General features: G+C 40.7%; 1 protein-coding gene across 2 annotated transcripts in view; it reads right to left on the minus strand.

Moving 5' to 3' along the window:
• The window catches only part of vwa8 (von Willebrand factor A domain containing 8), a 201,987-nt gene that overhangs the window by 158,705 nt on the left and 28,623 nt on the right, over nucleotides 1–14,659 (minus strand). For both annotated transcript variants that reach the window (XM_042065280.1, XM_042065290.1), the window contains exons 5-8: nucleotides 9,222–9,389; nucleotides 8,802–8,966; nucleotides 8,635–8,684; nucleotides 3,916–4,024 (exon numbers count right to left, since the gene is read on the minus strand). In XM_042065280.1, coding sequence (XP_041921214.1) covers nucleotides 3,916–4,024; nucleotides 8,635–8,684; nucleotides 8,802–8,966; nucleotides 9,222–9,389 — 492 coding nt within the window. The remainder of the gene's footprint in view (nucleotides 1–3,915; nucleotides 4,025–8,634; nucleotides 8,685–8,801; nucleotides 8,967–9,221; nucleotides 9,390–14,659) is intronic.

Consider the following 14,659-nt stretch of genomic DNA (forward strand, 5'->3'; position numbering starts at 1 on the left):
AGTAAACTTGTGACCATCAAAAACCGTTTATCGCCTGTAACTCCGTGATAACAGGACGTAACAGGAAGGCATTTGGCTGAGCAACGGAGGTTAATATGCTCTATATTTTGTCCAAATGATGTCTGTCTATCATCGTTGCACTCGGAGAAAACCAGAATGTTTAATTTGTCCTGCGTTTCTTCTACGGCTGCAAACGGGATTCACTCGCAGTTAACCAAATATTTCTTTATTAGGGCAGGGCAGGCATATTTCTGGCTATTAAATTATTTCTAAACCAGTCTGCTAAAGTTTGTAGTGAAGTCTGTGTAGGGTTTTCCAGGCTCCATTTCTTTTTACGAGACACCCTGCTCACTTGAGCCATCTACCGGTTGTTTGGGTTTGCGTCAAACTGGGAAAATACAAATTAAAGTCGCGTGATACCGCGTGATACCGCGTGATCCCACGCGCGCGAGTGAAGCTGGCCAAGTCGAAGCACTGCCCACTGTATGTGTGTGTGTCTGTTTGTGCGTATGCTTGTGTCTGTGTGTGCACATGTGTGCGTGTGTGCCTGTGTGAGACATGTTTGTGTCTTTGGGCTCTATTTTGATGACCTATAACGGAAGTATCTTTGCGCAAGTTCAACGTCTCCTTAAGTCCTCTAATATTTCCTCATTTATATCATCATCACATCCATGATTCATGGAAATGGTGTGTACGCTAGATTTATGCTTATTTTCCCACATCTTCATGGACACCACAATGATCCCTTGTATTTTTCCTTGTAATTATGTATGATTTGCAGAAATGGGAACTGCTGCGTCCGTGTATACAACGAGAGACAATTTATATGTGTCTTCACATTAAGTTGACCTACTATAACTTCCTGCAACTGTACAAGAAATTGTAGTCTTGCTACTTTCTTTTACCATCTATGGTTGCTGGTTATCAGCACACAATAAACAGATTTAAGCTAATTCACTAACTCAAGACTTCAAGGCCATCATGGATATAAAACGTTTTTGAAAACAACAAAAAGATGGAGGGAGCAAAGGATGGAGGCAGCAAAGGAGTTATTTCAGATGGGCAAGGTAGGCAAAATTGTGGTGCTTGTCAAAACATTAGCGTTACAGCTGGAATAATGATTATAGGCTGATGTTAAAGCTAACACGATGTTTAAAGCTATAAACAACCGTAAATTGGGACAAAACTAAAGGTAACTTTAGCCTTAATAGGAATTGTTTTCTGAATCTGCAGGGAACGTTTGCGCCGGAACACGCCTCCTCTTTTCGCTGAACTGCCCCCAGGAGCGCAAGTTCATTTCCTAATTTAACGACCTGCATCTGTGGAGAGAAAATTCCTCTGTGCATTCAAGCAACATAGGAATGACACAAGCGCCAGTGTATAAAGTCAATTGTGCTTGAGTGCACGATAGGGCCCTTTGTGTGTGTTTGTGCGTGTGGGTGTGTCTATGTGTGTGTGCATGTGTGTACATTTCAACTTCATCCGGCAACCCTTCGCTCAATTCCACCATCTGCAGGTCGATTTGTGTACAGTCACGAAATGTACACATAAGTTAATTTATTGTATGACCCCCCATGAAGGGAATTTCACAAACTCAGCATGCATTCAGAGGGTGTCATAGTGATCCTACAGGTAAAATGTTGTTAAGTTCTGAACATGTCAGCCTGCGATTACGGCTCCCACACACAGTTGCATGCGTTGCAGTGCTAGGGATGCATCCCATTCACTTTACATGGGCTTACATCATCCGTTGCCGAACTGAACTGTGGGTCCGTTGTGTTGCGTTGCTCCCGTCGCTCGCGTTGAGAAGTTCAACTTTTGCTGCACCAACGGACAACAACAGACGGCACCAGCCAATCAAATTACGGTTATACCTTAAGTCATCTGCATAGTTACCGTCGGGAACGCCCACTGGCATGCGTTGACGGAACGCAACTGTGTGTGGAAGCCATTACAGAGCCTCAGTTTTGCTTTTTCATTTTTAACTATTAGGCGCTATTCCGTAAATGAGTTATGGGATGGGTTGAGATGGCCCCTTGAGTCCAATGCACAAAAAAATGTGGTCTTCCTAGGCTCTACAGTTCTCAACATATTCAGAGAAAACTGTGTCCGCCCTACCCTCCTTTTGAGGGGTCCATCAAAACGAAAATTAATGTCATCCTTGTGGGGCTACATGCCCACCAAGTTTCGTCTTTTACTGAATTAATTGTAATTAAAATTACTGAAGGAAAAAAAAAATCCGGAAGAAAAAAAACTCTAAACCTATATGACCGTAGCGGTCATATAGAGTAATATATTATAAGAAAAACAGAATAAATATGGATATTCAGCATGAACTGTGTATAACTTATGCAACCCACTGTATGTACAGTATCTTTGAGGGACTGAATCTTCCTCAGTATCTGATTTCTTCTTCTGGCTCAGTGGTGTACAGCCCCATGTGTATGAGGCTACTGTGACGGTAAACTGGCATTGAAGCATAACATTTCATATATAAAAAATTGGGTAACACCTTACTTCACAGTATCGACACAAGAGTGACATGACACTGTCATGAAACATGAATCCTAACCCTAACCCTAATCCTACAACCCATATCCCACTACAGCACCACACAGTCCATCAACCTTAGCTTACCGGACACTACCATGGTTCTTTTGCCCCCCCTCCCTTTTTATATATATATACAGTGGGGAGAATAAGTATTTGATAATATAATATAAGTATATGTAGGGATATTTTAATTCCAAAGGCCAAGGGAACTTTATCAGGATGCATAGTATCCTGGATCCATAAAATAAGTGGCCTTTCAAAATAAAAAAATCTGCCTGCCTCTATAGGAATTTAACATAGGGGTCGAATACTTATTACCTCTGTATTTTAAGGAAGAACATTTATTTATTTACGATACATTCTTCATTCACTAAAATTGGTGTTCGGGTTGGATTTTTAATCATTTTTTTTAATTAAGGCATTAAGATCAATTTCTAACAGATTATTTTATATTCCTCTTTTTAGTCAACTTTAGCATGGGTTCAAAATACTTATTCTCCCCACTGTATATATCTTTCTTAAAAATTTAACTTGGCTACTGAGCCCACTCGAACCCATGACCCTTACAGCCTCCAAGTGACTCCCTACAACTACAATACCTTTCCCCTTCCCCTTCAGACTCTAAACCCCTCTTTCTATTATTCTTCACAGCACCACTTTTTCCAACACTATGGATTCATTCCTCTTCCACTTTTCCTTTCTTTTCTTTTCTCCCCCCCCAAACTGCATTCTACAGAGGCAGTCTTTATTGTTGAGGTCAGACACGATAATCAACTAAAAATCTTGCACTCGCTTGACTTTTTACCCGTGTGCACTGAGTCGGTTCTGCCAAAACGTATGAAATAAATCAAATAAAAAAATAATAAATCAAATAAATCTTGAAGTTAAGTTCATATAAGTTTGATAACTTTCTTTGCATTCATTTGATCAAGACACACTGGTAAGAAATGCTTTACATTATTAATATGGACTTAAAACGTTCTGAAATGCAAAATAAAAATAATAATAGAATCATAAAACATGCAATTAATTGTGGTTAACTATTAAAATTCAGCGATTATTCGTGATTAAGAAAAAACATTTGCATTTGACAGCCTAATGTGAATATTCAGACCTTGAAAAAGGATTAATAAATCAAACCTGATGAGGGCTCCAAGAATGCAGGGAGAAACTGAGAATGGTTTAGACTGTCCGTATAGTGTTAAGATCTTCGATCTGACCCAAGCTACATACACTGCCAACAATTTGTCGCTCGTCGCTCATCACCTCAAAAGTCAATTATTTCACAGCACCAATGGCTATTTCAACTGACTATTACATTAACATTCAAACAATCCCAATCATGACATTTCTAGAACTTACCAAGACTTTGACAGCTGGACCCAGGTTATCCACAGGGAAATCAGGCAAGGCCAAATTAGCAGACTCTTGTGAACATAGGGTGGTTGCAAAAGACAATAGCTGTGATACCCTACGAGAAGGGGAAAGGAATATCAGCCCAGTTTAAATCATGGTCAGCAACAAATGCCTTGATATTTTGACACAGCTCAGTTAATATTAATTAATTACATGATCCAGAGTTTTTCAACTAACTTTTAATTGGGTTGTAGTAAATGTACACCATACTCAAACAACCACTTCAACATTGTTTTCAAAGAGGGCTAAATCAGCATTGCTTACATTACATAGCAATACATAATAATATAGTTGTACAGGCAAGTTATATGGTTATGTTTACGGTCATGGAATTTATCAGATGCTTTCCTCTAAAGCAAATTACAAAATAAAGTAATACAAAAGTTAAAAATTCAGAGTTAACAGTTTTAAAAAGTTGGTAAGACAACATTAAGTAACAACTAGAATTGCATCTCTGAGGAACTGCAAGAGTGGGCTTGACCAGGTGCAGGGCACCAAAAGGATTGCAACGGTACCTCATTTTTGAAAATTGGGCACACAGATCAAAAGTTATCTGCATTAACGCATCCAACAAGCCAAAATGCATAAATAGATTGCTATACTGGTTGCTAGGGTAATCATGTTGGTTGCTAGGTTGACATTCTAGAGAGAGTTGTTAGGTTGTTGCTAGGGTAATTAGGATGGTTGCTAGGGTGTTGCTAGGGTACATATGGTGATTGCCATGCTAAATAAAATGGTTGCTATGGTAATTATGTTGGTTGCTATGTTGGTTGCTAGGGTGACATTCTAGTGGTGGTTACTAGGTTGTTGTTACTAGGTTGTTGGTAATTAAGATGGTTGCTAGGGTGTTGCTAGGGTCATTAAGATGGTTGCTAGGGTACATATGGTGGTTGGTATGGTAAATAACATGTTTGCTAAGTAATCATGTTAGTTGCTATGGTGGTTGCTAGGGTAATTAGGATGGTTGCTAAGGTGTTGCTAGGGTGCATTTGGTGGTTGCTATGCAAAACAATGCAGTTGCTATGGTGGTTGCTAAAGTAATCATATTGGTTGCTATGGTGGTTGCTAGGTTGACATTCTAGAGGTGTTTGCTAGATTGTTGCTAGGGTAAATAAGATGATTGCTAGGATGTTGCTAGGATAAATAAGGTGGTTGCTGGGTTGTTGCTAGGGTTATTAAGGTGGTTGCTAGGGTAACAATATAGTGGTGGTTGCTAGATTGTTTCTTGGGTAATTAGGATGGTTGCTAGGGTGTTGCTAGGGTATCTATGGTGGTTGCTCAGCAAAATAACGTGGTTGCTATGGTGGTTTCTAGGGTTATCATGTTGGTTGCTATTGTGGTTGCTAGATTGACATTATAGAGGTGGTTGCTAGGGTAATTAAGATGGTTGCTGGGTGTTGCTAGGGTATATATGGTGGTTGCTAAGCAAAATAATGTGGTTGCTAGGGTAATCATGTTGGTTGATATGCAAAATAATGTGGTTGCTAGGGTAATCATGTTGGTTGCTATAGTGCTAGGTTGACATTATAGAGGTGGTTGCTATGTTGTTGCTAGGGTAATTAAGATGGTTGCTAGGGCATTGCTAGGGTAATTAGGATGGTTGCTAGGGCATTGCTAGGGTACATATGGTGGTTGCTATGCAAAATAACACTGTGGCTAGAGTAATCATGTTGGTTGCTAGGTTGACATTATAGAGTTGGTTGCTAGGTTGTTGTTAGGAAAATTGAGATGGTTGCTAGGGTGTTGCTAGGGTACTGGTGGTTGCTATACTAAATAACACGGTTGCTATGGTGGTTGCTAGGGTTAAAGCCAATCAATGAGTATGCAGATTAATGTATGCAGGTCAGTCTGTGCGGTCACATCATTTTAAAGCCAATCCAAGCCAACCCATGTGTACAGGTCATGTACATAGTCTGCAGCAGATCTACAAAGATTTGTTTGACATGGACATGGCGCTGTCCCATCTTTTTAAAAATTCAGAGTTAACAGTTGGTAAGACTACATTAAAGAAAAACTAGAATTGCATCTCTGAGGAACTGCAAGCGTGGGCTTGATCAGGTGCAGGGCACCAAAAGGATTGCAATGGTACCTCATTTTTGAAAATTGGGCACACAGATCAAAAGTAATCTGCATTAACGCATCCAACAAGCCAAAATGCATAAATAAAGTGATTGCTATACTGGTTGCTAGGGTAATCATGTTGGTTGCTAGGTTGACATTCTAGAGAGAGTTGTTAGGTTGTTGCTAGGGTAATTAAGATGGTTACTAGGGCGTTGCTAGGGTAATTAGGATGGTTGCTAGGGCGTTGCTAGGGTACATATGGTGTTTGCTATGCAAAATAACATGGTGGCTAGGGTAATCATGTTGGTTGCTAGGTTGACATTATAGAGTTGGTTGCTAGGGTTAAAGCCAATCAATGTGTATGCAGATTAATGTATGCAGGTGAGTCTGTGCGGTCACATCATTTTTTAAAGCCAATCCAAGCCAACTCATGTGTACAGGTCATGTACATAGTCTGTAGCAGATCTACAAAGATTTGTTTGACATGGACATGGCGCTGTCCCATCTTTTTTTACATGACCTTTACAACTGTTGCTGGCTAGGCATTGAACTGGGCTTCATTTAAGGATTCCAACGGTACTTCTTTATATTTTATATATATGAGGGGCATAAAAGGGTTGAAAGTTCAATATCATAATGATGTCAGATACAACCTTACACTTTCAATGTCCTAATGTATTTACTAGGCTAGATTGGAAATGACTCTTACTCAGTCCAAGGACCCAGTGGTGAGGAAAGTTGCACCCACAGTTAATGCAGGGAGGAAGTGGAACCCAGAACAGGCAGTTAAGCAAGCTCAATCAGCATTGAAGCATAGGGATATAATGGGCCACATGCAGCATGGGCGGGGGGGTCTAGGGGTGGGCGTAAGTAAACCCTTGTGGAGTAAGGCTTCTGCAGGAGAAAAGAAGAAAATGGTAGTGGAGGAAATGCATAGACAGGAGGAGGCTGTAAGATGTACTAAGGCAGTGTCGCAGGCAAAACAAGGGCAGTGGATGAACTGGGAAGGGGTGGGAAAAAGACGGATTAAATGGAAAGATCTATGGGGTATGGAAGCTGGTAGGATCAGATTTATGTTAGGTGCTACATATGATGTGCTCCCATCTCCCAAGAATTTAAGTCAATGGTTTGGTGAGGATGATAAATGCATACTTTGCTCGTGTGTGGGCAGTCTCCACCATATCCTATCAGGGTGCAAGGTAAGTCTCACCCAGGGGCGGTATACGTGGCGTCATAACCAGGTATTGAAATGTGTGGCAGCGGCAATAGTGGATAAAAGGAGAGAAGTCAATTCATTAGCAGCTAGTAAAGGGGTAAGGCAAATTAACTTTGTAGGTCAGGGGGATAGACCTTGTTCCGCGAAGGCCAGGTGTAAAACCGGCCAGTTGAAAAATGGGGCGGGCTGGGAAATGAAGGTTGATCTTGGCCAGCAGATGGCGGTACCTCCACATATAGTGAGTACTAAACTACGACCCGACGTAATTCTATGGTCGGATTCAGAGAAGATAGTTTACTTCATTGAACACACTGTTCCTTGGGAAGACAGAGTGGAAGAGGCCAATGAGCTGAATAGAGCTAAATACACTGAAATAGCAGAGGAGGAAGCCAAGCGAGGTTGGAGTGCATGATTAAGGCCTATTGAAATCGGTGCACGTGGGTTTGTGGCCAGATCTGCTATTGGCTTGCTGTCTGAATTGGGCATTTGTGGTCGAAGTCTAAGGCAGGTGGTTGTCTTTAACAACATGAACGGGCAAGCGAATGGTTGTGGGTAAGGAGAAGTTACCCTTCCTGGGGTGCAAGCTAAGGTAAGCTAACTGGCTCATTTGTTTTGTGTTTGTGATGGACTGTGCCTAGGTTGATGGTACTTGGCTAAGGTTTTTTATGGTTTATGGTTCAGTCCGCATCAACGGGACGGACCAACCTAGCCAACTTATACCATGCCTAGGTTGGTTAAGGGTATTTGGATGTTTGTTGTGGTAATATGGTGGCAGCATGGGGCATAAGCTAACTGGCTAATTTGTTTTGTGTTTGTGATGGGGCCTAAGCTAACTGGCTAAGCTAACTGGCTAATTTGCTTTGTGTTTGTGATGAGCTGTGCCTAGGTTGATGGTTGGTTGGCCAGGGTTTTTATGGCTATGGTTCAGTCCACATCAACGGGACGGACCAACCTAGCCAACCCTTGACCATGCCTGGGCTGGTTAAGAGTATTTTGGGTATTGGATATTTCAATGTGGTAATATGGTGGCAGCATGGAGGGGAGTGTCTCCAGGATGCTGGTTTCACTGATAAGCCTTCATGAGGTGTCGTGGGCCTAACTTAACGAAAAATCGGTGAATGAGGGTGCCCACTTGATAACCCCAATGACATGCCGCATGCTATATACTGCTGTTGGATGGGCCATTTGTATTGTGTTTGTGACCATTTGTTGGCGGATTTGTGGGTAGTGTGCCTTTTAAAGTTAAACTTGAGCAGGGGCTTCTGAATGTGTTTTTACCTTGGATTTTGGCACAAGGGATTTTAACATCTAATCCTGTGTATTAATGTAACTAGCTGTTTAGAAATATATTTGTTGGTTACTGTAAATAGATGGGAGAAGTTCCTCACCTTTGTGCTGCAACATTTGGTCCTATAACATATAACAACTCCAGCTGGTCCTACAATAAAAACCTTCATTAAGTAAACAAGTCCAAACAGTTTGATTTGTATGCTTTTGCTTTACCAATGTCATACTGACTAATGTTCTAAACAGCATAGCACTTAAACCAGCACACCTTGAAAGGGAGGTAGTAGATGTCTCGAGCTTGGAAGCGTGATCGTAGAGGTGGGTCAAGTGGGTTCCCAGTGTATCTTGGAACAGGCAGCCCCAGGGCAATAACACGGAAATCCTCACTCACACGTACAATTTTCCAAGAATCAAGTTCCTTTTTGGTGTGCTCCTGTAGACATTACATAATACTACTCTCAAATACCTTTTGGTTCTATCTTTTTGTTACATTTTAAGCCAATAGTGATAGCAAAACACTTCAGGTTTACACATTGAAGCATATTCTGAGAGACAAATACAAACACATATTACAGCTTAGAATCTGTATCTGTCTGAATCTGTATCTTCACTGTAATTTCTTTTTCTTTTAATTTCAGATATTTATACAACCTTCAAGTACTGATAAAATGGGCAAGGAAAGGTCTACCTCTAGGAGTTTGTCATAGCGCTGTGCCGCCATAAGAAATCGTCCATCCTCCAGTTGCATTTCTCTATTCTCCAACAGGTTGTTTAGAACTGGTAGCACATTCCTCTCAGCTTTTTCCAGTCCTTCCAGGACAAGGATGCGCCCCTCAATGGCTGCACGGACCGCACACTAGAACAGAACTTAACATTACAATGCAAAAGTCTTCCCATGTCCTTGCTTCACTCATGTACATAAAGGTTGATACTGTACTAGTTAAACTTTTTAGGTCAAGCACACTCTATTCTCCAGATGCACTCCTCCCTGCCACAATATTGCATTTACCACTGCTAGTGCAGCAGATTAGTAAAAAAATCGTTCACGTTGGTATAGAAGCATGAAATTTGGCACAGATACTCTCTAAGGGCCAATATTTTGGAAAAAGACGCTGGCCACTCAAAAATTCAATATGGCGGCTATTTTTCAAGATGGCCGCCATTGCTATTCAATGCTTATTATATCAATTATTCAACAGTATAACAGTGATTTAAGCATATCATTTGATACAAATACTCTCTAAAGGAAATGTTAATGGGAAAAAATGCTTGTCCCTCAAAAATTCAAGATGGCCGCCATTTTTAAAGATGGCCACCATTCCTGTCGAATATTAATCATTTCAATTGTTCAAATGGTGATGCAAGTATAAAATTAGGCAGAAATACTCTTCAAGGAACACTCTTTTGGGAAAAGGTATGTTTCGCTCAAAAATTCAGGATGGAAACCATTTTTCAAGATGGCTGCCATTCCTGTCCTATGTTCATTGCCACTGTTTCCAAAAAGTGATACAGAAAATATGCCACAAATATTCTGTTAAGGCCAATTTTTGAAAAAAACTGGATGGCCAATAAAAAATTCAAGATGGAGACCTTTTCCAAGATGGCCGTCATTTCGGTAGTATGTACACTGATGCACACATGCATGTTAGCAAAAATATTCTAACGCCCACACTTTTAGAAAAAGGCAATTGCAAAAATTCAAGGCATTTTTCAAAGTGAGTGTTGCTTTAATAGCCTCCCTGCTTGGCAGTCAGCAAGTGTTGTATTGGGGGCAACATATCCAGGAAGGTGTTCATATACATCATGGTCCAGAATTAGGAAATCGGCTCTCGCCCACTGCAAACTTACTTTTTTATTCACATTTGCAATTGCACAGTTCTGTGCAAGTGAAACCCAATCTAAAACAACTGCTTTCGGGCAAACATGTCAAGTCTAGCCTCATCTACACTGACAGCTGTGCTTGATCGATCATATAGCAGGACCACAAACTTCTCAAGGATCTCCAGGTCACTATTGTGAAAGAGTGGAATGTTGGTGGCAATCATTTTATAGCCATCATGTTGAGAAACATGATGGGTAGGTGGTGATAGGAGGGGTTCCTTTGTGGCCAACATTTCATTCAATCAGTTGATCTCTTGGCTGACATGGGATTTTCATTTGCCATTTTGGGGGATTGTTGTCTGATTAAGGCCGAGGGGTTATCCTTTTACCACCTCAATCAAAGACATAGTACACATTCAAGTATGGGATACAACTAGGTTTGGGTCACCTACACCTAGCTAGATCATTCATCCAGTGCCATTTAAGTCCCGTGTGATCTGTACACCTTCCAGGTAAGCATACATGAACAAGTCATGTATTGCCCCGCTTACCCTTGGCTCGGCTCTCCCGTGCTGGCACAACCTGTCAATTCAGGTGCGGCTATCTAACTACATCTAGCATCACCATTTGAAAAATTGATGTAAGGATTCAAGAGAAATGGCGGCCATCTTGAAAAATGGTTGTCATCTTGAATTTTTGAGGGACAAGGACATTTTCCAAAAAAAAAAACATTCTTAAGAGAGTATTTTCACAAAATGTTATGCCTACATCACTGTTTGAACGATTGACATAATGACATTTGACAGAAATAGCGCCATGCAGGGCTTGAAAACGAAATTATTTTTCAAACATTCCGTTCCGAACGGTTCAGGTAGGCCTATGTTTTCGTTTTCGTTCTTGCATGCGTTCCGCCACCAACATATCGGTCCTGAACCGGTTCGGAACGCAAAATATCATTCGTTCTTAAAGTTCCGGCAGTGTTTGGCGGGCCTATCAAGTCTATTTTTGTGGACTTTACCTTAATAGACGTACTCATCAGGGGCGCCTGTAGGAATTAATGCTATGGTACGCTATTGATACAGCCCTATACAGGCTAAAGTTACCTTTAGTTTTGTTCTAGCGTAACGTGACGTCTGGCTTTAGTGCAGTCTAACGTTCTGACAAGCACACCAATTGCCTACCTTGTTCTTGTCCATCTGGAATAACTCCTAGCTTTGCCGCATCCATCCTTTCTGTTTTCGTTGTTTAAAACTTGTGATATCCATGATGAGTATTGAGTTAGTGAATTAGCTCAACATTGTGTGCTGATAACCATATATAGATAGTCGAGTAAAAGAAAACAACAAGTAGCCTATTGCGTGCCTGCGTGCGTATTCTCTCTCCTGCTCAAACAAAATCTGTGCACGTTCATTTTGATAACGTGTTCACTAACTTTACGTAATAGAAAATGGTAAATAGTTGGGAAGGTATGGTAGGCCAATTTGGTGTGAATACACATACACACAAGGGACATTTTCTCTCACTGTTGAGTAGCCTGATGGTACGCACAGTGCGTACGGACGTACACCTGCAGGCGTGCCTGGTACTCATTATTTCCCCTTGATTTAGCCTATACCGTAGCTATGCCCAAAAATAATAAAATCACAGGCGGCATCCAAAAACATTCAGATGGGCTATCCATCCCATAGCCTACAGACTTACTGTAGGCCTAACCTATGCCTATAAATAATTTCTTATCAAAAATATTTCTGGATACGTGCTAAACTCCTTACCTGGTTGTAGCCTAAGTTTTATCCATATGGAGATCTTCAAATGCTTGCGCTATAATTCCAACCCTGTTTATAAACGAACCTGTCTGTTGCTGACAAGGCCTATCTCAAATTTCCAGTTTAACTCTTCTACATAGAATAGGCTATAATTGCGCAAACATTTCAAATCCCGACTTTAAAACGACAAGGCGTGGACAGGCAAAATAGGCTATTACGCATAGGCTACAAACAATTTCCAAACAAGTTTCAGTAGCCTACGCTACGAGCTGGCCTAAGATCCTTAGTGGCAGACGGATAGGTTACATTACAACAGCAAGACAAAATATACACATTTGGACCAAAGGTCCATTTATTCGTTTTTTTTTTTTTTTTTTTCAAACTGCAGAAATCAAATTTTTAGGCTGTTATATAGAGAACAAAAAAAAAACATTATTAACCGGTTTTGTGGATTTCAGAATAACGTTTCTGTTCCGGAACAGTTGAAGACCATTTTGTTTTCGTTTCCGTTTCCGCTCCTCGTAAAATTCCGTTCGTTTTCGGTTTTCGTTCCTTGAACCGGTTCGGAGCCCTGCCGCCATGTTGAATTTTTGGGTGGCCAGCGCCTTTTTCCCAAAAAGTGACCCTTAGAGAGTGCCAAATTTCATGCTTCTATACCAATTTGAACGATTCTCTTGAAATATGCCATTAATCTGCTGCACTACGCATGAAGGCATCAAGTTTATAGGAACATTCTGGGATACAAGCTTATTTGCTGTGATGATACATACCCTCCTCATCTCTGCATGCAGAATCTCAATCTGACGCACCCAGCGTTTAGCCTAGTATAGCTCATTGAGGTGGTTGGAACCAACTAGCTCAGGATTGGTCATTTTTCCCCCGGAGGGCCACATTACTTTGATAAAGTAAGTCAAGGGCCACACATTGGACAATTTAAAGAAGCACTATGCAACAATTTTAGCAAAAATGACCATAATTTTACAGGTAGAGAGTGGTCTACAAGATGGTTCTACAACACTTTCTGGGTCATTTGGTGGGTGCTTAGTCTCCCACTATCGCTTCTCCGCGGAAAAAACGAATATGCAACTTTCTGGACCCGGTCTGGGTAAATCCGGATGTGACTCGGTGGATCATAGTCCATGGGCCAGGACCTAAAAAAATCACATATCGGTATCACCTGAGGTGGCAAAATCTACCAATGATTTTTGTAATCCTCCATGCCTGAGGGACATTATTTGGTATGATAACCCTCTCTAAGTGGTAGCTTAGTTGTATTTTTCCTAGCTTGTATACCTGCACACAGTAAATTATACAATGCAAGCCTATGTACAGATATGGGTGCCTCACAGTCTGGAGGAAGGTGGGACATGTCTTAATCCATGTTATACCACATCTACATGACATAGGCTTGTAGAAAATATAAAATTTAGATGGATGATTTAGTTTTTCATTAACTCATTGAATGCCAAGCTGTTTTCGGGAGCTTTGTCCTAGATTGCCAGCAATCTAGACCATTGTTGATGATTTTTTTACAGCCACAGCATATTCTGTGTTATAGCTATGAACACATACAATGGCTCGATTAAAAGGTGAGACTTTAAGCTCTCGGTGGGTGCAAACCGCGTATTTCTACACGCCTCTGTTCCTGAGAAATCCCAAGCTAAACAGTGGCTAGTTTTCATCAAAATCGCTGTTTTTTTCTAGAAATGGAGATATAACGTCTTTCATGAAATATGAAGTGTTGCCTGTTACTTACTTGTGTAAACTTTCCGGGAAGTGATCAGCGAGACCTGGCGAGACTGCCACCTAGTGATAGACCCACGAAAATGGCCTGGTTTTGACCTGACGTGCATGCGTCACTGATTCGACCCAAAGCGGCAACCGAGTTATGATAAAATGTCCAGATTTTCATGAGTTTTCATTCAGTTTTCGATCGTCATATATTTCATTTCCATTCATCACAGAGTTCCCAAAATCACATATAAGGTGTGTTAGAGTGTCTAGTTTCGTAATTTAAAAAAAAGAAGCTAAAAACGTAATATTACGTTTTTGGCACTCAACGCATGGGAAGGAAAAACGTAATATTACATTTTTGGCACTCAATGAGTTAATGATGCAGGCTAAATTAAATAAAATGTACACATTTTCGCCTATATAATACATTAATATATACATGCAAAAGGATGGAAAAAGGTGGATCAAGTCCAAACTCATGTTTTGTGACATCTAGAGAGTATGGGCTTTTAGAAAATATATGGATTAAATGGCTGAATAGGCATGTTTGGCTTTGATAGAGACCATAATGTCTTGACTGCAAAAATGGCTCAACTTTAGGCTACAGTGGAATTTATAGGTGGATGTGCTCAAACGTTTGAAGACAAGATTAATGAGGACTCAAAAATATATTTTTAATCTTCGTCACTATCATCATATTCATCCAGACTGGCATTTATGTTCTCCTCATCCTCCTCTTCCTCTATCTGATTGCTACAAGTTTGTAACCTACACAATTCCGTGCACTTTAATTTGTTTGAAAGGC

Source organism: Alosa sapidissima, chromosome 2 (assembly GCF_018492685.1).
Source record: "Alosa sapidissima isolate fAloSap1 chromosome 2, fAloSap1.pri, whole genome shotgun sequence".
In the NCBI taxonomy this organism is placed as follows: domain Eukaryota; kingdom Metazoa; phylum Chordata; class Actinopteri; order Clupeiformes; family Clupeidae; genus Alosa; species Alosa sapidissima.